Here is a 23,842-nt window from a genome sequence, read left to right as displayed (position 1 = left end):
AGCATTTACTGCATACTAGGCACAATACTAAGAAACTACACTCACAACTACCCTTATGAGGCAAGTACCAACTTTACATATGAGCTGCTGAAGCAGAAAATTGAAACATTTTCCCAAGGTCAAAGTGATATCACTTTAGATACCAACTTGAGTCTAACCACCCCAGATGCTGCACCTATGGATACATGAGTAGAGAGGTGAGCAGAATAGATCATTTTGTGTTTATTCAAAGGGAGCATGAGACCTCATGACCTAAATCTCATTCTCACATAGAACTGTAGAGCAAATGACTTAAAAAAGACACCAAAAATGATATCCACCCACATTCCTACCCCCAAGACTTTTCTCACTATTATTCAATTCCATCATTTACTCACTCACTAGTAATACTCAATATATTGTAAAGATGCCATGATATCAGTTTTTAATATTCTACAAGCATTATTAGCTTATAAAATTATAGTAGGATTTGTCTTTATTATTATTATTTTTTTATTACTGCCTTAGATTGGGTTTATTTAAAAAAAACCTGAAAGAGAAAAAGGCAGAAGAACAGAAGGGGTCTTTAAAACTTGGGGGCTTTCACTGACAATGGAGCAAAATGTAGAGATAGAAACAAGGCCAACATGATTCCCCATCCTTGCCAATGATCACTTTACTCCAACAAGTGGTTAGTGTATGGTCAGGCTGGGAGTCAGGGCTGGGGGTGGGGGTTGCATTGGGTGGAGGATGTTCTCTTCTCAGATATCCTCCATTTGAGTTGAATAGCTGGGAAGAATAGATGAGAAATTATACCATGCACTTTCTATAGTTTTCATGGGGCACCTAACATATTAATAAAGGATAGCAGTCAAGTTAGGGGCTGTCATGGTGGATCAGTGGTAGAGCGCTTGCCTTGCATGTTCGAGACCCTGGGTTCGATCCTCAGCACCACATAAGAATAAATAAGTGAAATAAAGGTATTGTTTCCAACTACAACTAAAAAATAAATATTTAAAACAACAACAACAACAACAAAAGGATAGCAGTCAAGTTAAACTTGGGTCAGATTCAACCCACAAATGAATCTCTGAAATTAAAATTAATAGATGGTTTGTTTAAGGTTTGGGATGCAGCTCAGTTATAGAGCGCTTGCCTACAATACTACGTGTGAGACCCTGTGTTTAATCCTTAGTACTATAATATAAACACACAAAAAAAGTTTTATCCTTCATTCCTATAGAAAAGTAGCTATTTACAACAATGAGCTTATTTATATGGGGAACAATTTTCATTTTTCAATGTATTTAAGTTGTTAATCCAAAATTTTAATAAGCCCTACTCTACTCAATTACAATTTAAGGCTGTCCAAAAAGACTATGTTGATGGGGGCCCTGCCTGTGGAATGCTAGGGTGGAAATTTTGGAAAGGGAGAAATCACCACTTACATATTCAGTGCTAATCAACTAGGGAAATGGCTAAAGACCAGCATGTTTGTGTATTACAAGCAATGCCAACTTTCAGAGATGCAAAATATTTTATAAACATGCAAGCCAGGAAGAACACTGCTATTACAGACTAGGGAAGAAACCTGTAACATTTAATAAGAACTTTTTACCCCAATCTTAAAAGATCTCTTATGTGAGTTTTGTTCTATTAGTAAAATTGTAATATTACTGTATTGACTAAAATTCAAATGTGAAACTTAATGTGAAAAGCTACTTACCTAAATTTAAGAGAGTCATCACTGTCCCACTTGGAAGCTCATTCATAAGCCCTCCACATCCAAATCCAGCTCAATGCAAACCATCTACCAAACCACCAGCCCCCAAGCCAACCCTCCCCAAAATCATCTCCACGTCTCTTGTGTTACCCTTTTAATATTCATTTATAAATTCTAAACTTCAAATACCATATTTTATTGCTGTTGATATTATGAACTATTAAAAAAGTGTTAGATTAAGTTTTAAAAATCAATATTATAATCATTTAGTGCACAATCCCACAAATTTAACACTCAATTTAACTCATTTGCTATCTCACACACAACCAACACAATACGCAAGAAACAACTGCTGGGAATTGTTTCAGACACCCGAAAGTATGTTAATTTCCAAAGCAAAATGACTTGTGCTGTGAATTTTAACGCACTTGAAAGCCTGTACTTTCTCTCGTTCTGGAACACAAATTTTGCATGTCTGAAGAGCTGTGATTCATCTTAAGAAAACCCATCTTGTGTTAAATGGAATGGAAACTGGACTAAGTGGTCAAATGACAAGTACATTCATATTCAAGCTGTATTATAAATGCATGTACAGTAATTTACGTCTCTCAGCTACCACAAAAGGCTCTTGATAAGCAGGTAATTTGCTAAATGGACTCCTTTATCCAAGTATTCGAAGGGCGTTACAAGAAAAATCTGCAGAGGCATTAATGTGACGTAAAGGTCAAGCATTGTGACATACCTTTCAAATAATCCCGCCTAACTTGCGTTATGATGAGGAGGCTGTTGGCAGCATCGTTCAGTGCGAAGCCCTTGATGTGGGTCTCAGCGCTAAAAGAAGCAGACATTTAGAAAGGAATTACTGACATGCTTCTGATACGATAATAAATGGTTGAGCACCAAGGTGAAATTATAAAAACTACTGTTCGTATGTTAAAAATATTGCTGCAAAATATCGACCTGGAGACAGCTTTTGTGTTATCCTGTCAATGGTTATAGAAGGATAATTTTTTTTTGCATTCTGACAGATGACAAAGTTGGAAATGAGCAACAAAAGAAACAAAGTACAAGATTTTTTTTAAACAATCGGTTCAGATTCTTGAATGCTGACATATTAGATGACTAAAATAACTGCATGCCCTGCATTGTTCCGCTGTATTCTAAGCTGGATACTTTTTCCTACATTCACCATAATTATAAAATGTAAAACTATTCTTCCTGCAACAAAAATTAACATTTATTTTCAGCACTGTATATTTTAAACATAAACTACAGCATATTACTAACCAACACCATATCATTTGGTTGATTAATTTTCAAATTTCTGTCATCTAGATACATAGAGTTCTTAAAGCTTTTAAACATACTGCAGAACCAAAACCATTTAAATTTAAATTAAAATTTTCACACAACAACCCTATCCCAGTTTTAGACTTTAAGCAGAACCCTAACTTTTTAAAACTCAAGAGTTAAAAACTCAATGAAACAAACATACAAGATTAAAAAAACAAAAAGACAAACCCCCCCAAAAACAGAAATGACATCTATCTCTGGGTGTCTTTAATGCCTGGGGTTCATCACAGAATTAGGAAATCACCACAGGTCAAGGGGGCAAAAGCAATTGCTGCCATTTGCCTTACACCAATCTCAGTGGTCACCTCGCTCCCAGCCCTGCACAGAAGCCTCGAGCTGAGCAGATTGTGAGGAAAGCGGGGTCACTGCTAAATTATTCTCACCAATCTTAATAAAATCCTCCCCAAACACCAAAATACACCCATCCCCTCAGTCCCCTGTAGCCTCTGAGGTTCACCCCTGTGGTCCCTGGATGCAGGATTTTCTTATCCCCCAACCAATCCTCTTAAATCCCGCCAAAGCACCCATTGCTCAGTTTGACTTTTTCCCTTTGTCCCATCTGTCAAAGCTCCTAAATCAACAACTCATGCATGAGACTATAAATTATGTGAAATAAAGGATTTACTTCCTCAATCTGTGGCATGATTAAATAAAAATTAACTCACTCCTTATGCCAATATTATTACATTTATTATACCATATTTCCTTAAGAATATTCCCTAAGGTTCTAAAACCATGAGGTAACAAAACTTCTTTTAACTGATTGATGTGAAATACACTTTGAGGGTGTGAAAACCTCAAAACATGTAACATTCTTTTTTAATAATCTCTTCCTATCTTGGGAAGCTGCCTTTTCATTATAAATATGAAAGTAGAGCTAAGGATTAGAAAGAAAAATTCCCATGAGAGGAACTGACCAATTTCAACCAAAATATGTTCCAAACTGGTAAAAGGAGAAAAACTACAAAAAGTTACTGATAGAGATCTCTGCACTGCACTCATCCATACAATAAAAGAAATTTGATCATAATTCTGATTTTTTCCCCTAGAAACCAAATTTTCTGTGATGATGGGAAATATTCCTTATCTGTGCTACACAATACAGTTCGCCACTCACATGTGGCTGTACAGGACACTATGACAGAGGAACAGAAATAATAAAACCTAATTAACTTTAAATAACTTAAATTTAAACATGACTCTATATGGCTAGTGGCTACTGAACTGGACTGCACAGAATCCCGGACTTTTTTTTTTTTTTAAAGAACTACCACAGAGGCTGGGGATGTGGCTCAAGTGGTAGCGCGCTCGCCTGGCATGCGTGTGGCCCGGGTTCGATCCTCAGCACCACATACAAACAAAGATGTTGTGTCTGCTGAAAAACTAAAAAATAAATATTAAAAAAATTTTAAAAAAAAGAACTACCACAATAAAGAGGGAGAAATTGTAGCGGGAAGGGTATCAATCTTTAAAGTTATAATCAACTGCAAAAATTAATCTATCACAGAAAGTATTTCACATTAGATATTTCAAAGCAATGAAAATGGATTGTGCTTATATACAGGACATTACTCAGTGATTGTAATTTATATTACTCTGGATAACGAAAACTGGTTAATCCAGTAAAAATCATCAGTGATAGAATAGCATTATTTCCAGAAAGAATGAAATAGGAAGCTAGCAGCAACAAGAGAAAATTAAGAGCAATTCTCAAAAGATAAAGCAGGGCTGTTGTTACATGATTCTCAAATTCCCTAAGATTACCATTTAGTATTATCAGAGATTTAAAATAATTTATATCCCTTACTGCTCTCTGAATAAGCAGTTTTCCTTCCTTCCTTGAAACAATTCACTCTCATAAAATTTTTGAAACATGAGAAACTAAATAGAAGAAAGCTGGTTTTTAAAAAAATTTTCAAGGCAGCTATTACTGTTACTTTTGAGATGTTCCATTACTTGTTGGGAAGGTTAAATGACCTTGCCAATAAAACTGAAGAAATCTCATTAGAAGTCAAGTGCATCTGTAACACATTAAGAGTCAGCGAAGGAATTATCAAAACAAAGATGGCAGGAAAACTATTGCTCTTGAGATTGAACAAGTAGCATTATGTAGATAATTATCATGGATTGCTGTTCAGGGATTGAGAGCAAGACTGGCAGAATAATACTAGGGGGCACTGCCCCTTGCTACAGTAGCTCATATTGTTGCCAATATTACAATATAGTTGCCTATAAAAAAACAATTCCTTTTTACTCTGACCATTGATACTGAGCTGGAAGGGAAAGAGATGGTCCTAGTCTAGCATTGGCAATGAACTAGGACATGACTCCAGAGATGTTATATGACAGACTCTAGTAACATAATTAGTTGGAACTTGAACTTTTGCTTCTGAATCCCCAGTTCAAGGTTATTTTCAAAAGTTCCAAATGTATTTAAATGAAGTTATAATTCAACATCAATATAACACTTTATTGGTTTAAGGTCCAAGTTGATCTGAAGCTTTAGATCTTGGACTCAGAGCTACACGGAGAAGGAAGCTATAAATAATGGTGGTGTGAAGACAGCTAAAATAAAAGTGTTTTCAATTGTACAGAAAGTCTCACTTCTATGTGGAATCTAAATAGTCAAACTCAAGAGCAAAGAATAGAATGGCAGTTGGTAGGGGCTGGAAGGAGCGGAAATGGAGAGAGGATGGTTAAAGGGTGCAAAGCTTGTCAGGTGAGGTAAGTTCTGGAACTCTACACACATTGCTTACAGCTAACAATACTGTATGATAAACTTTAAATTGTTAACAGGGTAGATCATCAGTATTCTTATACACAAAAAACCCCCAATAACAATAACAACAAAGGAGGGAGGAGATGAATATACTTATGGCCTTCATGGTGATGAAGGTTTTATGAGAATATACTTATTCCCAAACACACTCAGGTATATACATTAAACATATACATCTTTTTATATGTCAATTATATTCTAATATCTTTATGAAAACCTAGAAAGAGAAGGAAAGAAGATAAGCCTGTATTTTACAGACTGTGAATATAAGGGTTATACATAACTATCTTATGAAAGTCAGTGTCTTTCAAACTTATTATGTCAAGATTCATAGGACTATAGAAAGAAATGATGTTTTATACTACATCGCAGTACACTGCTATACAGAATGCTATATACATGCTATATAGCTATATACATGCCCATAAAACTGAAATCAACATTTCACAAAATGCTATCTTCACTAAATGAAGTGCTTTGATATTTTCCAGTCTATTTCATTTCAAAAAGAAAAATGCTGATTCTGTCCCACTAGATTTCATGAGCCACTAACTGATTGCAATTGCAGTCTGGAAAATATTCTAGGATTCTGAATGAGCACCCACCCTAAGAGGCAAGAATATGTTTAAATCTCTGTTTTCCAATCTCATCTCATGAATGTTTTAAGTATATTCTATAATATACTTACATGTGATACGTTACTACAAGTATTAAGGGTGTGTAACCAAAATGTTAGAGACACATGATTCCTAAATCACCCAGGGAGCTTAGTAAAATGCACATTCCTGTGCCTTGACACCCTAGCAGTTGCCCACCTTTGTGGTGGGATGTGGGGAATCTTTTTATGCTGCCAGAGTAAGGGCCACTGTTCCAGAACAAACCCAAAAAGAACGGAAAAAAAAAAATTTTTTTTTAGTTGTATTTTTAGGACCATTCTCAGCACTAAACGGTTTTGTTTTATCTCCTCACTTTAATACCTAATTCTCAACATAAAAAGCTCCTTTCTTTTTTCTGTCTTTCCAAATCACCACTGTTTCAGAACACCTTTGATTATGGGATAGTTTTATAGTAATTTTTTGAGAAAAGTAACTTTAAAAGATAGTCCTCCCAACCCCTTGCCTTCAGTGGTTATAGATGACAGGATACATTTTTCGAAATGTACCAAAACACAAACCCTAGGAATAGACCTACCAAGCATAACTTTAACAACACTGAAATTAACACTAGGTTTCCTAGTGACTTGAAAGAATGGCAAGCATCAATTTTCTATTCAGAATTCTATATTCCAAAAGTGATATGACTTAAAAAATTTTGTAGGTAAAAATTGGTTGAGAGTTTACTTCAGAATCTCTAAATGGTATATTAGGGAAAAGTTCTCTTTTCCATTGAAAATAAACTACTGACCCATCAACATGCTTATGTTTCAAGGCAGGTGATTTTCAATTCCTCCCTTCTAGACTGTTTTTTTATTTATTAATCAAAGTTTTCAAGATAGTAACTTGGGGATAAGATAACATCAGTTAGTTACCAGATACACCAGTATGAAACCTTTCTTCTTATTTTGATTAGCAAAGTATTTTCATCTAGGGGATTAGCCCAAGAGACAAAACCACTGCTAGCACCAAAGAGATTTTTCTTTCAAAAATCCAAAACCAAACCAAAAAATCCATTACTGGTAATGGTATAGAAAATGTTTTGAGAACCTATATTTTCCTTCAGTTTCTCTAAGTTATTTAATGTAAAACTTATTGTCTGGAAGAAAAACCAAGGCTCAGAGATGGCTCAAAGTTTCCCCCAAATCAAGGTGCTTTCAAGTAACATTCAAACCCTCATCTTTCAAGCCCTTTGTATCTTCATTACAACAGGCTGCTCTTATTACAAAAAAAAAAAAAAAATCTATGGAATTAGTTGCTGAACAAGAAAAAAAATTACTTTTATGTACATGGATGTCTAAAATGAGCTGCGGGCATACAAAGAAAATAAAATGTACTATGTGTGGGTAATAATGGTTACATTTTTTATGGGATAAAAAAACATACAATGGAGTTAGCATTTCTTACGATCTTTATGGGTAACTAAGGCTAAATAAGCAATTGCTACTAAACCATGTAAAAACAATCTTAATTGTAGTCAATATTTTTTAAAGCAAAAGTTTAACAGAGTGATACTTACAAATCTTTAACTTGCATTGCCTGTGGAAAACTATCCTTTGACAACAGTAATTGTATTAGTTTGTTGTAAGTTTCACTGCTAAATACAATGTTTTGCCTTTGTGCTTTCAGGAAGATATTATATGCATCTATGAGAGAAAAAAAAATAAGATGACATTATTCTGAATTGGCCAAAAGGAAGGGGAAAACGAAAGTCCTAAGCCCATATATTTCTTTTTAAATACTTATCTACCATTATAATTCTATAGAGATACATGCTGATGGCACAAGCAGATATCATCATTCTTCAAATCTTTTAAAGCCAAATTTCAGTTGTGGAAACACATATTGGTTTTCTTTTAAAACTATTTTTTCATACTAGCTTTCTTCAGTCAATAAATTATGTTCTTGCCAATAAAAATGATAAATAGCTCTCCTGAATTTGCCAAAAGATGATACGAGTTTCAAAATAAACTGCAAAATGTGTGTTAAAGTCCAAATAAACCAGAAGTATAATTTAGATTGAGGGGAGCAAAAGATTCATTTTAAAGCAATCTTTAATCTATAAGTGGGTGGTTACAATGGTTAACATTTCAGCACAATAGCATTAAAGTGAATATAGCCTATAATTCTAAAATTAGGAGATCAAATTATTTGGCTACGACAGGACTTATACAAAAACATACAATTTTCAAATATACAGATATCTAACAAGTAAACTAGGCAACATTTGTTTGACTGATTAACAGTTTTATTTCACTTGTTCACAATAACTGTCAGTGAATGAAAAGATGTTACCAAAAGAGAAGTAACTACACTTTTCAGTCACTTACTTTTCTGAAATAAAATTGCCTGGCTATAAACAGCCAACTGAAACTACAATCCATTCCCTTGTGTATATAAACACATCAAAATCGAGGGAGAGCATAACTCAACTATCAGGTACGGCCTTCTATGCACATAAGGCTCAACATAAAGACACAGAGAACATGGAATCGAGGAATGGATAAGATGCTCATGCTCAGAAGAACATTCTATGCTATCTAAGGTTTCTAAACAGGCAAAAACTATAATGCTTTTATGTACAAGCCGGGAGTGTGTGCATTATTTCCTTAACTAAACTGAAGTGGCAGTGTCAAAAACTTACTTCTCTCTTCATGTTAAACTGGAAGGAAAAAAAGGGAAACCAGGGATGACATATTTCTATGTGCATCTTTAACTAAGGAGAACAATTTGGGTGAGTGAAAGTAACTGTGGTACAAGTTAATAAAATTTTAAGCAAGCCTTCCAAAGAATAACCCTTGTTGCCATTCAATTACCAACTGCTTTATACTTGTATGTGCTAGGGCACTGGCAAAAGTAGAAAGCAAAAACGCACAGATAAGCAAGAAGGAATTCTACTATTATCACAACTTTGCTACTGGTATGACAATCACAATATACCCTTAAGAACTTTCAGAAAAATACTAATATGAACATTCCACTTTCAAAGCATTTATATCTTGCTAAGCATTCAAACCCTGATACTTTAAAAAAAGTATTTAGAACCTCTGAATTAACAGAATAAAATTAGTTGATGAATAACTGCATTACGATAACTAGTTTTATGTATTCACTTAAAAACATTTTTTAAAGGCTATATATGAATGTTTCAGACTCTAATTTTAGTCAGATCAAAATTTCACCAGAATATTTACATAGTATTGACTGACAATTTTATATTTAGCTTTAATAGACACATGGTAAAAGAGTCAAGGATGATAGACTGAGTAAGAAGCAAAGGAAAAAAATTCAAGGAATAAAAATGTTTTACTTTGGATAACAGATATTCTCTAGATGATTAGTTTATTCTTACTTCAGAAAGATTATGCCAGTGTCACCAAATTTCTAGTTAAGGAAACTAAGTAGGGCTATGAATTTCTAAATTGAGTGTTTTCTACTGAATAGAGTCCCAAGCTGTCAATACTAAAATGAAACAAACAAACCCCAAATCTGCTATATTTATTTTTTTAATAGAGTATCACAAAACATACTTGAAATCCACCCCAAAATTGAAGAAATTAAAACATTCCATGGGAAGAAATTAACAAAAATAAGAGTAATATATAATTTGGAAAGGATATAAAGAAGTCTAAATGAATAGAGATGTCTTCAGGAAAGTTTACTAATAGAAAAAGGGGGGAAATAACAAGTAAAAGGACTTTAACCTTCAGAGATTGCTTGATCACTTCAACACATGCTAATATGGTAGTTAAGGCTCTAGTTATGTTTTCGTTTTCACATAAAAATCATATTTGTCCTCCCAAATTGTGACCATGTTATTTTCAAAGTGTAGTCAGGTACCACATGACAACATTTTTGTCGACAACACTGCACAGCCTAGGAACACTGATGACATCTTTAGTTTGTGTGAGTACACTCATGATGTCTGCACAACCAAGACCACATTTCTCAGAACATGTCCATGTTAAGGGACACATGATTATAATCATTGATAAAAATGTACATTGACAACAGTTTTTATTAAGAAAAAGTCAAACCTATAGAAAAGTATAAAGAACGGAATCATGAACTGCATTACCTACATTTAATAATTATTAATATTTGGCCAGATTTGCTTTCTTTGTTCTTTAAGGCTTAAAAACGATTACAGAAATCTTTGTTGTTTTTTTTAAATCCCTCAATACTTCATGTGAATCTCAAGAACACTGCCTAAAAAGTATAATAACATTATCATATCTAATAAAAATAAGAGCAATTCCTGAGTATTACCCACTACTCAATCAATACTTAAATTCTCCTAGGGCTGGGGTGTGGCTCAGTGACAGAGCTCCTGCTTACCTTGAGCAAGACCCTGGATTTGACCCTCAGCAATGCAAAAAAAAAAAAATACTCCATAAAAAAACAAAAACCAAAAAAAAAAAAAAACAATAACAACAACAAACCTTAAGTTCTCCCAATTGTGTCCAAATGAGAAAAATAATATATAAAAGTTCTATCCCTGACCTAGACTACCTCTAGCTCACTGGGCTTAGACGTCATGCTGTTAGTAGAAACAAGATTGCAGTGGTTATGTTTACCTCTGTTCCTCTTCAATCGGCAGGAGTTCAACAAATCTTTCTCTATATTAGTTTCCACAGGTGAGGGTGATGAAGAATTAGTCAGGGAATGTTTATCATCTTCATACCACATCTTTAAAACAAAATTATTCGGTAAAACAAAAACTGTAACTACAGTTATCTTTTTGGTATAAAAGCTGATGCTAAAAGCAAATTACCTCAGGAACATCAAATGGAACTTCCTGGTTACTGTTTTTAAGGATTTCTGCTAATAATCTTAATGTCTTCTCACGAGGAATAACATTTTCTTCTTGCATTTTATTCCAGGCAGCATCAGCTCTTTGCCAGTCACCATTTGCTTCTGCAGAATTTGATTAAACAGAAAATAATAAAGATCTTAAACAGAATTCATGAAAATCTTCAGAACTTGTTCTGAATTTATTCCAAATACTGCCTTTACGGAGACGAACCAAAAGTGATTGTGGACCAAAAGCAAGGACTTTTTTCTGTATACATTTCTGAACCTTTTGAATTACAAATCACTAAAACAATCTTACCTGTTAAGATCCCTTGTTTTTATTAAAGACTGAAAATTATGTTGATAAAAAGTTTGTTTTTAAAGTAATTGAGGAATTGACCATTGCCAAAATCCATATCAGAAACAAGTAATAATTCAACCATGCCCTTTGGTGTTTGTAAATATGGTAAACACATGTTCAATATCTAGTTCACAATTGTGGATCTGAAATGACTGAAAGCATTCAAATGAATGACTTTGCTTTACAAATGACAAATCTATAAACCCTTTTTACTTAGCTGAGACAAACTGTCTCCTCTTCTGTTGCCATGAAGAATCTCTGATAGCGTGTGATATGTTTTCTTAGATATCTTATCTCAATAGGTAATGCAATCAAGACTATATTTTTTTTAATTTTATAATTTTGTTTTATTTATTTATTTTTATGTGGTGCTGAGGATCGAACCCAGGGCCTCACACGTGCTAGGCGAGCGCTCTACCACTAAGCCACAACCCCAGCCCCAAGACAAGACAAGAAGTCTGTTGGAAAGGACATACACAAATTCTTTCACACTGAAAAACATGGTTCCTCTTAGGTGGTGACCCAGTTTTCACAAACAGCAAAATCAAAGGAAATACACTGTTTTAGATGTCTTTTTAAAAAGCTTTTCTGACAGGGACCAGCTTTATGAAGGGGTTTGCTCTGGAACACAAACACTTCAGAAAACATGAATATATGTGATCCATAGTCTATTAGAGGAATTATTAAAAAATACCAAAACAAATAAAAATTTCCTAGGACCCCCCCACCCTCGGGATAAAAAAACAGAAAAACCCTAAGCTTTTTGATAACTAATGACTCCTAGAAATAAAAAATTCTGAGAAAAAGCAAAATATACTTAGATTCCATTAGAAATTCCATTAGAAATCAGCAATAAAGAAAAAGGTAAAAATATGAGTAGGAAAATTTCCCTGGGTCATACGTAAACTGCAAACTACATTTTTCTAAGTATCATTCCCCATAAAATAAAGATTCCAGGTCTGGAGATGGGAATTATGAAACAAAAGCCTGGACAGTGAAAGAACTATCAAAGACTAATGCGGTATGCATCAGACAACATAGGAACCAGTGGAAGGGGTTCCCACTGTCCAAAAATGACATAATTTGAAGACTAAAAAGAATAATGACTATACTGGGTGTGATGGAGCACACTTTAATTCTAGTAACTCTGGAGGTTAAGACAGGAAGATCACAAGTTTAAGGCTAGTCTGGGCAACTTAGGGTTGAGTGCCCCTAGGATCATTCCCCAGTACATGGGAGGCGAGAGGGAGGTAATAACGAAAACACAGATGTATATATTTTAAAAATCCATGAATTCATTAAAAAAAAAAATCACTTGTCAACTTTGGTTGTTTCAAGGACATCTGTACATAAGTTAGTAATTAATAGAAGAATAAGCAAGTATTTGTCCATTCTTATGAATTTATTTCATATCATTAAGTAAAAGAAGTCTGTTGGATATAAAAAATGTAAAGTGCAAAACAATCTCAATGTAAAATAATTAACATAATAGATGCATATGTAAGTAAATTTATGAATATAAATTAAATGTAGAGAGAGGGAACTGGAAGGATGGACAATTGACAAAAGTTACCTCCGAGGCAGGGAGTTTGGAGCTGCAAGTGAACACAACGGCATTTTCACTGTTAGCTATTAGCATTCAATCTTTAATACTTACGAACATATTCATTTTACTAGTGTAATAATAGAGGGGGAAAAAGACTGCCCAGTGTGAAAATAAATGTCAATGGCTATACATATTTGATGAAATAACATAAAAATAACTCTGAGGTAGAATAAATGCTGAGGTCATACATTTTCAAAAAATAGATTTAAAGACATTTTGGGGGGTGGTAGGGGAGTGTGGTACCAGGGATTGAACTCAGGACACTCAACCCAGCCCCATTTTGTATTTTATTTAGAGATAGGGTCTCACTGAGTTGCTTAGCACCTCACAATTGCTGAGGCTGGCTTTGAACTTGTAATCTTCTTGCCTCAGCCTCCAGAAACAGTGGAATTACAGGTATGCACCAATGCACCCAGCAGATTTAAAGAATTCTTAAAGCAAAGTGTTAAGGCAGCTGTATTTTTGAATGGAGTACTTTATGTATACAAAGAATAACTCATCTTTATTTTGTATATGCAAAGAATAAATTAAAGAACTTAGATCATAAGAAAATGTTAAAGACTGACATAGTTTCGTGAGTTGTTGGCTGTGTAAATGACTGAGCTCTATCTTTGTTTTGTGCATGTTTCTGTAATAGGTATTAGTTCACAACAAAATCGAGTGTGTATACAAAAATAGTACAAAAGGCACTATTTAAAATAGTACATGGCTGGGGATATAGCTTAGTTGGTAGAGTGCTTGCCTCACATGCATAAGGCCCTGGGTTCAATCCCCAGCACCCCCTGCAAAAAAAAAAAAAGGTACAAAAGGCACTATTTTAAAATAAAGGAAAGTTGCTTTTCAACAAATACTCCCAAGTCCCAAGGACAGGGGAAAAAACTCAGTAAACAGTGCTTGCCTAGTATGCATGAGGCCCTGGATTTGATCTTCAATATCAGAAAAGAAAAAGAAAAACAAATACTTCAAGTAACTGACACAACCCCTTTCAGAGGCTAAAATCATAACATGAAAAAGAACAGCTCATAAAAAATTTTCGTAGGTCAAACAAATTATTTTTTCAGGAAAATATTAATTTTTCAAGTATAATAATACATTTTATATATTATTCCATACCATGTATAGCTTTTCTAATATACTGTGTCCATGTAACAATATTTAGGTTGTAATCCAAGTCAGAGGGCAAAACAAATAAGGGGCTACAAAAGAGGAGTTTGCTTTTTCTTCAGAAAGAAAAGGATAAGGGCTATTACAACCAGATAATCTACTTATGGCAATACAGAAGGTGGGAAGCATAAAAATAGGGTTGAAAAGTATACTTCCCAGTAAGGTTTCCTAAAACAGATTCCCGATGAGCTCCTTTGACCACTGGCTCCTATTCAGAGCAAGAAAAAACTGGAGGCACGTATCTAACAGAACAGATAGGAGGAATCAAGGAGAAGAAAATGATTTGATAACTCAGAGACTGCCTATTCCTCGAGGGAATTTTCTTTTTTCTTTGTTTTGTTTGTTTTAGCAACAATAAAAACTCAACTGAGTAAAAATTTGTATGTGTGGTCTGCTGCCCCTGGGCCTGCCCAGGACTCTTGCCTCACCTCACATTCTAACACCCCACTTGCCCAGGGGGGCACTAACTTTATATCTTCAGGGTTGTTACATCTGAATATAAAAATCAGTATATTGGATTTTTTAAAAAAGTTTGCATAAATTACAAATTTAACCATAAGATAATTCTTTAAAATGAAACAGAAATGGGTGGAAAAGTGAATTAGCATCCTAAGAGTCTAAAACAAGCTTTTTATTTTACACATTCACCTATGTTACATTATATCACCATTGTAATTCTTAAAACTTTGGCTTCAATGTAAAGTGTGTGCTTCGAATCAACCAAAAATTGTAATGTTCATTTTAAAGTAAGTCATATTTTATTTAAATCATCAAGAAGTAAGATAAAGCTTCCAATGATAAAAAGGGACGGTAAAACTCCCAAATGTGTATAGTGGTATAAATATATGAGGGCAATATTTGGTAAAAGAAGTCAAAATTTTCAGAAATCACATTCACTTCTTACCCTTAAGTATATATACTAAGAATTTAGCCATACAGAAACAATTAAGGGTATAAACAACGATATAAACACATAGATGAGTAATATGCTATTGTTTTATAACATGGAAAACTGAAATTTATTCACATGCCAAGCAAAAGGGGACTGATTGACTAAGTTCTAGCATATCTATTCAGTATATTAGTCGTTTGTAGATGATTAATAAAAATGCTTATAAAATATAACTGAGTAAAAAATATCATTTTAGGGGCTGGAGATATGGCTCAAGTAGTAGCACGCTCACCTGGCATGCGTGAGGCACTAGGTTCGATCCTCAGCACCACATAAGAATAAAATATTGTGTCCATCTAAAAAGCTAAAAAATTAATATTTAAAAAAACATAATTTTAAAGAAACCATTTTGGCAGCTGGGCATGGTGATGCATGCTTGTAATCTCAGTGGCTCAGGAGGCTGAGACAGGAAGATCGTGAGTTCAAAGCCAGCCTCAGTAAAAGCAGGGCGCTATGCAACTCAGTATCTGTAAAATACGCCTGGGGATGTGGCTCAGGGGCCAAGTGCCCCTGAATTCAATCCCTGGTATCCTCCCTGCCGCAAAAAAAAAAAAAAAAAAAATTACACATTAAGTGTGTAAATAGATATGCATCTTTCTGCAAAAGGATCTATACACATGAATATGTTGATGAGTACTAAAGTGAGTGACTGATACATCTACTTCAGGATTTAAATGAAAAGAAGGATTAGTTTCACCTCAAAATGTCCCATTAAGCCAGGTATGGTGGTATACACTTGTAACCCCAGGGATTCAGAAGGCCGAGGCCAGAGAATTGCAAGCTTGAGACCAGCCTCAGCAACTTGGCAAGATACTGTCTCAAAATAAAAAAATTAATATAAAAAGGGCTGGGAATTATAGCTCAGTGGTAAAGCACCCTGGGGTTAATTCCTGGTACCAAAAAACAAAATTCTATGGTTCTGATGAAGATTTTATTTTCTCTTCTATTTCAATTTAAAGATCTTACTTGGCTTTTATCTCCCATGATAAAACCGGGCAAACCCTCATCGTATAAAATAGAATAAGTATTCCAATAGGCTGAGCAGAGGAGTTTAACTTTATAGGCAAAAGAGGGCTGAAGGAAAAAATAAAAAGTAGAATGGTTGTTTCAAAAGTTCTTTTCTTGTAAATTTGAAGTAGAGGGGACCTTCTTGTCAGCTAAAACTGGCCTGTTTGGGGATTTGGCTATCATCTTTTTCTCAGGTCTCCTGAGTTCTGGAAAGGTTGGATTTGGTTGTGTAGACCTTCAGCACGAGTAACTACATTTTGATTTGGTCTGTTGGGCCTGGTGCAAAAGGAGCTCAGTCCAAACCAATGGTCTCCTATAAATTCTATTTAAAAGGTGAAAAACACTAAAAAAGAAGTAGTATCAGTTTAAAAATCAACATTGAAGGTACCTTTTAACCCTGATCACACATTCCTAGTGGTATCTTGGCTACATCATGTTTCTTGGTTCCTTTTTGTGAGGACACTTTCATTTTAAAGAATGAAAAAATACCAAAAGAAGCCCTCTTCTTTTTTATACCTTAACTTTAGTCTCCCATTACATAAAGAGAGAAGGTTGGGTGGGAAGGGAATTAGGCCAGTTTGGCATGGGTGAGTTTGGTAAGTCCTTAACAGCATGGAACATGAGTCACCCACAGTTCTGGGCTCTAGGAACACAAGAAGAGAACAATTGAGGATGAAGATTTTACCTTTTCATTAGTCCAGTATCAATGTCAGAAATTATAAAGATTACACAATATCCAATAATACAATGTAACATACTGTGAAAAAGTTCAACCTAGCCTCTGTTGAAAACTCCATATTTGTCAATCCCTGGAGTTTCCTCAAAGCTTGATACTCCCCCTTCCTGCCAATGCCTTCAATATACTAAATAACTGAAAACACGAGAAACAGTGAAATCACTTACTGTACAGTTTGAGCAGATTGAAGTACATCTGGTCTCTATCGCACTCAAATAGCTTTTGTGTCAGCTCCACTAATTTTTCCAGAGCTTCAACCTTAAAAATAAGATTAACAGGTAGATTTATATTGGGTAAAAGATGTATTTTACAGTTGACAGAGAGCAGTTGAATAATCCAAATTAGCTTTATGCATGGGGCAGATTAACTTCACTTAAAAAACTAAAGGGTTGAGTACAACCATATGAATGTACTTAATGTCACTGAATTGTACAGTTAAAAATGGTTAAAACAATGTTGTTATATTTATATTTTACCACAATTAAAAATGTTTTTTTCTTTAAAGTTAAAGGGCTATTGGACCCTCTGGAGTCAAGAACACAAAATAAGAGAATTTTCATCAAGGTACATTTTGGAGAATTAAAGATGTCTGGGGCAGAGAACAGGGTATAGAGAATTCAAGCATACTGTGAGTTAATGAAAATATTCCTCTATCCACACATTACACTCCTGTGGCTTTTACTTGGTACAATGTGAACAGATACTTGCACTGCGGGGTAAGGAAAGCAGAAATCCCACTGGGTTCTGTTAGGTAACTTCTCCATTCACTAAGGACTAAAGCAGGTTAAATTGCCAGGTAAAGTCAGCCTGCTCAAAGCAACTGAGACAAAGCAAGTTAAAATCTTCAGGGCCCAGGTTAACTGCAGAAACAAATGAGCTATCACTTATTTGAAGAATAACCAAGTTAATACCACTTCCACAACGCTCTATTGCTGGAAATGCCCAAACAGTCATATGACATGTAATACATATGCTTTCTTCTCAGTTTTAAGTAATTCAGATATCAGAAATTAAAGACAAACCTGATTACTAGTAATACATCTATCACAAAACCACTGAAGTCTTGTAGGTCGAGCTCTAATGCCTGGTGTCTGAAAAATAAAATAATCATATCACACAGGTAAGCTTTAGTTAAAAATTATATTTTTCCTCAAAGAGAGTATACTAAAATAAACCTATAAATGTAATTCCACAGTTATCAAAGACCTACAATAAGGATTAAAACAGAGCATAAAATGTGACCTATATTTAACTTGTATCTAAGAGATTCAGGTTATTTGAAAATGCTGGCTTGCTGGTCAATATTCATTCCATAAATCTTTAATAAAGAAAATGGTTATACTTTTCTTTAGTTCAAAAAGAATTGATGGCCAGGTGCAGTGGTGCACGTTTGTAATCCCAGTGGCTCAGGGGGCTGAGACAGGAGAATCCCAAGTTCAAAGCCAGCCTCAGCAAAAGTGAGGTGCTAAGCAACTCAGTGAGACCCTGTCTCTAAATTTGCTTCAAAAATTTAAACATGTGTTATATCCTCAATTACAAATTATTTAGTCAATAACTCTTGGCTTCAGGAATTTATTTCACAATGTTGTATTATGGATAAAAAGAAAAACTATGTCAACATAATTCCCAGGATTTGTCCTTCTGCCTCTAGTATTTTCAGCATCTCTTAGAAGGTTTCACCATTAAACACTGCATTTCCATCACAACGCTATGATAAGACAACCACAAACTCATCAGCATTGGCTGCTCTACTCTAGAGGAGGGACCTTTCTTGCTTTCTCTACTTGGCTTTGTTGCTGTAACCAGGTATCCCTGATCTCTTACTCGTAAGTCTCCATAATTATATTATGATTTTAAAGACAGAGATCTCACCATGTTACCTAGGCTGCCCTTGAACTCCTAAGCTCAAGTAATTCTCCTATCTCAACCTCCTGAGTAGCTGGGACTTCACACATGTGCCAACATGACTGGCTTCCCATTATTTTTTGAATTTTTTTAGTTGTAGATGAACACTATTTATTTACTTACTTGCTTATTTATTTATTTATATGTGGTGCTTATTTATTTATTTATATGTGGTGCTGAGGATTGAACCCAGGGCCTCACATATGCTAGGCAAGCACTCTACCACTGAGCCATAACCCCAACCTGCTTCCCATTATTTTTAATTTTACAAAATAATATTATACAATGTTAAATTAAAAACTGAGGCAGAACTAACATCTTACAGCTTTGGCAGAAAGATGGGAAAATGAATACAGTATAAGTTGGGTTAAGTGTTCTCATTCTATTGGTGCAAATATCCACATTCTGGGATATAAAAAAAATAAATGATAAATTAACCATTGAAATATATTCTTAAATATCATTAATATCATATTCAGACACAATTTCTATTCAAGACTTTCCTCACATCTGTTTTGCTTCACATGCATTACAAAATGAAAATGAAACCAACGTCAATGTATACAAAAAGCCCTTGAAAAACTAGCAAATAATCCTCTTTAGAACACGGCAAAATGCAAGGGCTACATTCACTTACAACTTTCAATATCAGTTCTGATCCAAATGCCAAAGATCTAAATAGCACAACTTGTCAAGGTAAACTTTTCCTGTTTGTGGCTGATTAATCTGCCTGTCACCAGCAGGACAGCTGACTTATACAGCAGATCTTCCTGTGTTTCATTTTGAAATTGAGAACTGTTTTCACATATAAATCTCAATCCTCAAAAGAACATCTAGGTCAGATTAACTAAATCTCCTAGGCTGCTGTAATAGTCAACATTTCTGGCTTATCTCTTAACATCTTATTGAATTTTAAACACTCCAAGTTGAAAGCAGAAATAGAAAATGTAATAAAAACATGGAGAAGAGAAGAACAGAATTCTAATTGGGATGTGAAATATAACATCAAAAGCCAGTTAATGTTAATTAAAACAATGAACTCACTTATATAATTCTTTCTGTATTTTGCTACATAAAATTTATTTAATTCATAAAGAAGATAAATAATTATTATAATAGAAAAACTGGCATGTTTGTTTGTACCTGAGTTACTGTGCTTCAAAACACATCTCTGCGTTTACTGATCAGCACAAAAAAGTAACCTATTATACTAGTTTCATTACATTATTCTGATTTAAATCTGCTGGTATCATAACAAGCTTCTATGTAGATCAGTAAAAACAGATCATCAAACAATTATTACTTTCAAAGTAAAAAGAAATGAAGAATTTTTTTCCCACTGTACTTCAATCTAAAGAAAGATCATCTTAAATGTGACTGAAAATTTTCACATACTTTTGAGTTTTCTTGATCATATAATTTAAGTGAAAAATGGAAAACAATAACGTCAACAAAATTCCCACTCTAGCCTCATGTCCTGCAGAGTAAGAAGAAAAAATCATGCACAGGTTTTCCAAGAGCAAACACAAGAATCCAGCTCAACTATTTGCCATCATAGGTAAGAAAGAGCAAGGAAAGAGAGAGGTATCATAGCACTTACTATGCATTTTAGCAATTATACCTCTCTCGAAAATCTTCAGTGCAGATTTGAATATCATGTCTAATAAGGAGGAAAATATGGCTGATGGAGTCAAGGAAACAGTGCATCATAAACTAAACATGATTCGTTTCCCTGGGTATTACAGAGGAGACAGTAAACTAACTCATGGGATAGGGATTTGAATTTGCATGAGAAGTGACACAACTTGAAATTCTGAAAGTCAGGGTAGGAAAAACTAGCTCCAATCTCTACTCTGTACTCTGTACATATGGGATCCATCCTGGCCTATTAAGGAAGGCAAATTGGGATAAAAGCCCTGAATTTGGTAGAGTGAAGAACAAAGAGGAGAGTAACAAAGATTGGAAAACCACTAGAATACCAACTTTTGGTCTTTTTTTTTTGTTGTTGTTGTCGTTGATTGACCTTTATTTATTTATTTATTTATATGTGGTACTGAGAATCGAACCCACTGCCTCACACATGCTAGGCAAGCACTCTACCAACTGAGCCACAACCTCAGCCCCCAACTTTTGGTCTTAACCCAAAAGCCATGAACAGAGAGTATTTCCTCCACTGAGAAGACTGCAAATTTACTCTGGCTACAGGGTGGAAGCGGGGAGAAAATTAGATGAGACAGAAAGTTTAACTTGAAAAAGAGAAAGGTAAACTGTTTTGATAGTTCAGATAATGAGGTATTGGGAGGTCACGGAGGTAGGGATGAAACAGGAGAAATGACAGAAAATGGGAAATCAGGGCCTGATTTCAAACTCCACAGCACTACTAATAAAGAAGCTCCACATCCCATATTTGGTCCTTAAAGCTTTGCCCTAGTTACTTCTAAAAGTAGTTCTGTGAGGCTAATATAAAGATGTACATTAAAACTATTTGTGAAGCATAAAAGAATTACCATTATTAGTTATACTGTTCACCTGGTAATTTAGGTTTGAGCCCCAGGGGAAGAGTTTGCATTAAGAAAAGCTGGTTACATTTAAAGCAGGATCTTTCTCATCTCTGGACTGCACTGATAACTAGCAGTGCCTGGCATATGACAGGCATTCAGTAAGAGATAAATTAAGTGACATATTTCCTTAAAGATGCCTTTGATACAGTTATTTAACATTTCATACTATTATTTAACTTTGTATCTTATGTACATCATGTATCCCTGGATTTAATGTCCAGTCTTTACATACAAACTGAAATATTCAATAAGTGTCACTTTATCTTAATAGTCAGCAACATTCCCTTCCTGGGAGGTGACTAAAGTACTTTAAAATACAATTAAAGTACTGAAGTTATTTTTGTTTGTTTAGAGAGAAATGTCATTTTATTTTACCAGAGTTTCTAGCAAAAGGAGCGTTTGACTAACAACTCAAATTTTTTCTCCCGTGAACCACAAAGGAGGCCTCACCTCCAAAGACATTAGCACTTCTGTCTTTATCTATCAGGCACTTTGAAAATGGTAGGGGCAGTTGACCCAGTCCTGAGAAATGATCTAAAGTAAATAATCTGAAAACCAAGTATAACTGTAGTTAATAAAGATATGAATCATGATTATTTCTAATTACAATGAAAATTTTCCTCAAAGAAGAAAGGGACAAATAAACATTATTTCATTTATAGTGGATGATGTGACCATTAAAAATAATGATTAGTCAGGTGTGGTGGCGCACGCCTATTAATACCAGCTGCTCGGGAGACTTAGGAAGGAGGATCACGAGTTCAAAGCCAGCCTCAGCAAAAGCGAGGCGCTAAGCAACTCAGTGAGACTCTGTGTCTAAATAAAATACAAAATAGGACTAGGATGTGGCTCAGTGGTTGAGGGTCCGGAGTTCAATCCCCATACCGTCCTCCCACCCCCAAAAAATGAGAGGAGTTACGACATTAGAGGAGTTCACTGGAGGGGAATTGAGAAGCAGTGTTGACAGGTGAAGAAAGTATTAGGTAAGATACATGATTCAACTCATTTCAACTGTATATAAACTGTGGTGCTGGGGATTGAAACTAGGGCCTCCATCATACTAGCCAAGTGAATTATGCATTGAACAAAAGTACAGAAAAACACAAAAAAGACTAAATGAGCAATGGCATTAACAATCAGTCTTTATACTTGACATATTTTAAATAATAAGATGTATAATTCTACTTGTTTCCATGGGGGGGGTGTGTGTAAAAAATGATCATAATTGGAGAGCTATAGAATATATTTAATAAATTGTATCTGATATACTCATATAAGTTTATAAAACTCATTTGTAAACATTTCCTCAACGGCATACATAATGAATTCCAGAATGTGCCATAAGAATGCTGGAAAGAACTAGATAGTTCCCAGAAGATGAGTCTGCAGAAGAGACAAAAGGGTTGACTTCGGGGCTGGGGCCATAGTTCAGTGGCAAAGCACTTGCCTAGCATGTGTGAGGCACTGGGTTCGATCCTCAGCATCACACAAAAATAAACCAACAAAATAAAGGTATTCTGTCCATCTACAACTACAAAAAAAAAAAAAAAAAGGAAACAATGTTATATATGCCATATAGAGATGGGTGTGGTTGTGCATGCCTATAATCCAGGCAACTCAGGAGATTGAGGCAGGAAGATCATGTTTGAGGTCAGACTCAGCAACCTAAGCGGAACTGTAAAAGTAATAATAATAAAATTTAAAAAGAAAAATGAAGGGAATCAAACTTATATTTGTTAAGTGTTTAATAATGTACTAAGTGACATCCCCATCCCTTTTTATTTTTATTCTCAGACAGGATCTAATTAAGTTGCTTAGACTCTTACTAATTTGATGAGGCTGGCCTTGAATCTGAGATCCTCCTGCCTTAGCCTCCCACATTACTAGGATTTAAGGAATGTGCCACTGTACCTAGCCCAATTAATCTTGCAGTTCTCCTTCCAAAGAGTATTACCTTGGAAAAACATAGACTGAAATAGATCTTTTCTACAACATTTTATTTTATAGCAACTATTGCTTTGTGTGTGTGGTACTGGGGATTGAACCTAGGGCCTCAATCATCCTAGCCAAGTGCTCTGCCACTGAGCTCTATTCCTAGCATACAACTACTGCCTTTTGGTCAAAAGGGAGGAGGGTTTACTGGGGATTGAACCCAGGGGTACTTAATCACTGATTAAGTACCAACCCTTTATTAAATAAATATTTTATTTTGAGTCAGGGTCTCCCTAGTTGCTAAATTGCTAAGGCTGGCTTTGAACCCATGATCCT

The 23,842-nt window shown here is 34.8% G+C and overlaps 1 protein-coding gene and 1 non-coding gene across 2 annotated transcripts in view; one reads left to right on the top strand and one right to left on the bottom strand.

Annotated features, from left to right (window-relative positions):
- Lrpprc (leucine rich pentatricopeptide repeat containing) overlaps positions 1 to 23,842 on the bottom strand; it is a 106,801-nt gene that overhangs the window by 11,614 nt on the left and 71,345 nt on the right. The window contains exons 26-31 of the mRNA XM_015479718.2: positions 18,131 to 18,199; positions 17,276 to 17,366; positions 11,262 to 11,404; positions 11,065 to 11,176; positions 8,007 to 8,133; positions 2,445 to 2,533 (exon numbers count right to left, since the gene is read on the bottom strand). Coding sequence (XP_015335204.1) covers positions 2,445 to 2,533; positions 8,007 to 8,133; positions 11,065 to 11,176; positions 11,262 to 11,404; positions 17,276 to 17,366; positions 18,131 to 18,199 — 631 coding nt within the window. The remainder of the gene's footprint in view (positions 1 to 2,444; positions 2,534 to 8,006; positions 8,134 to 11,064; positions 11,177 to 11,261; positions 11,405 to 17,275; positions 17,367 to 18,130; positions 18,200 to 23,842) is intronic.
- On the top strand, positions 13,960 to 14,032 carry Trnav-cac. The gene has a single exon. It is a non-coding gene; the product is annotated as a tRNA-Val (tRNA).

Source organism: Marmota marmota, unplaced genomic scaffold (assembly GCF_001458135.2).
Source record: "Marmota marmota marmota unplaced genomic scaffold, marMar, whole genome shotgun sequence".
Taxonomy (NCBI): Eukaryota; Metazoa; Chordata; class Mammalia; order Rodentia; family Sciuridae; genus Marmota; species Marmota marmota.
The sequence above is the reverse complement of the archived record's forward strand: the minus strand, read 5'-3'. Positions and strand labels throughout refer to the sequence as shown.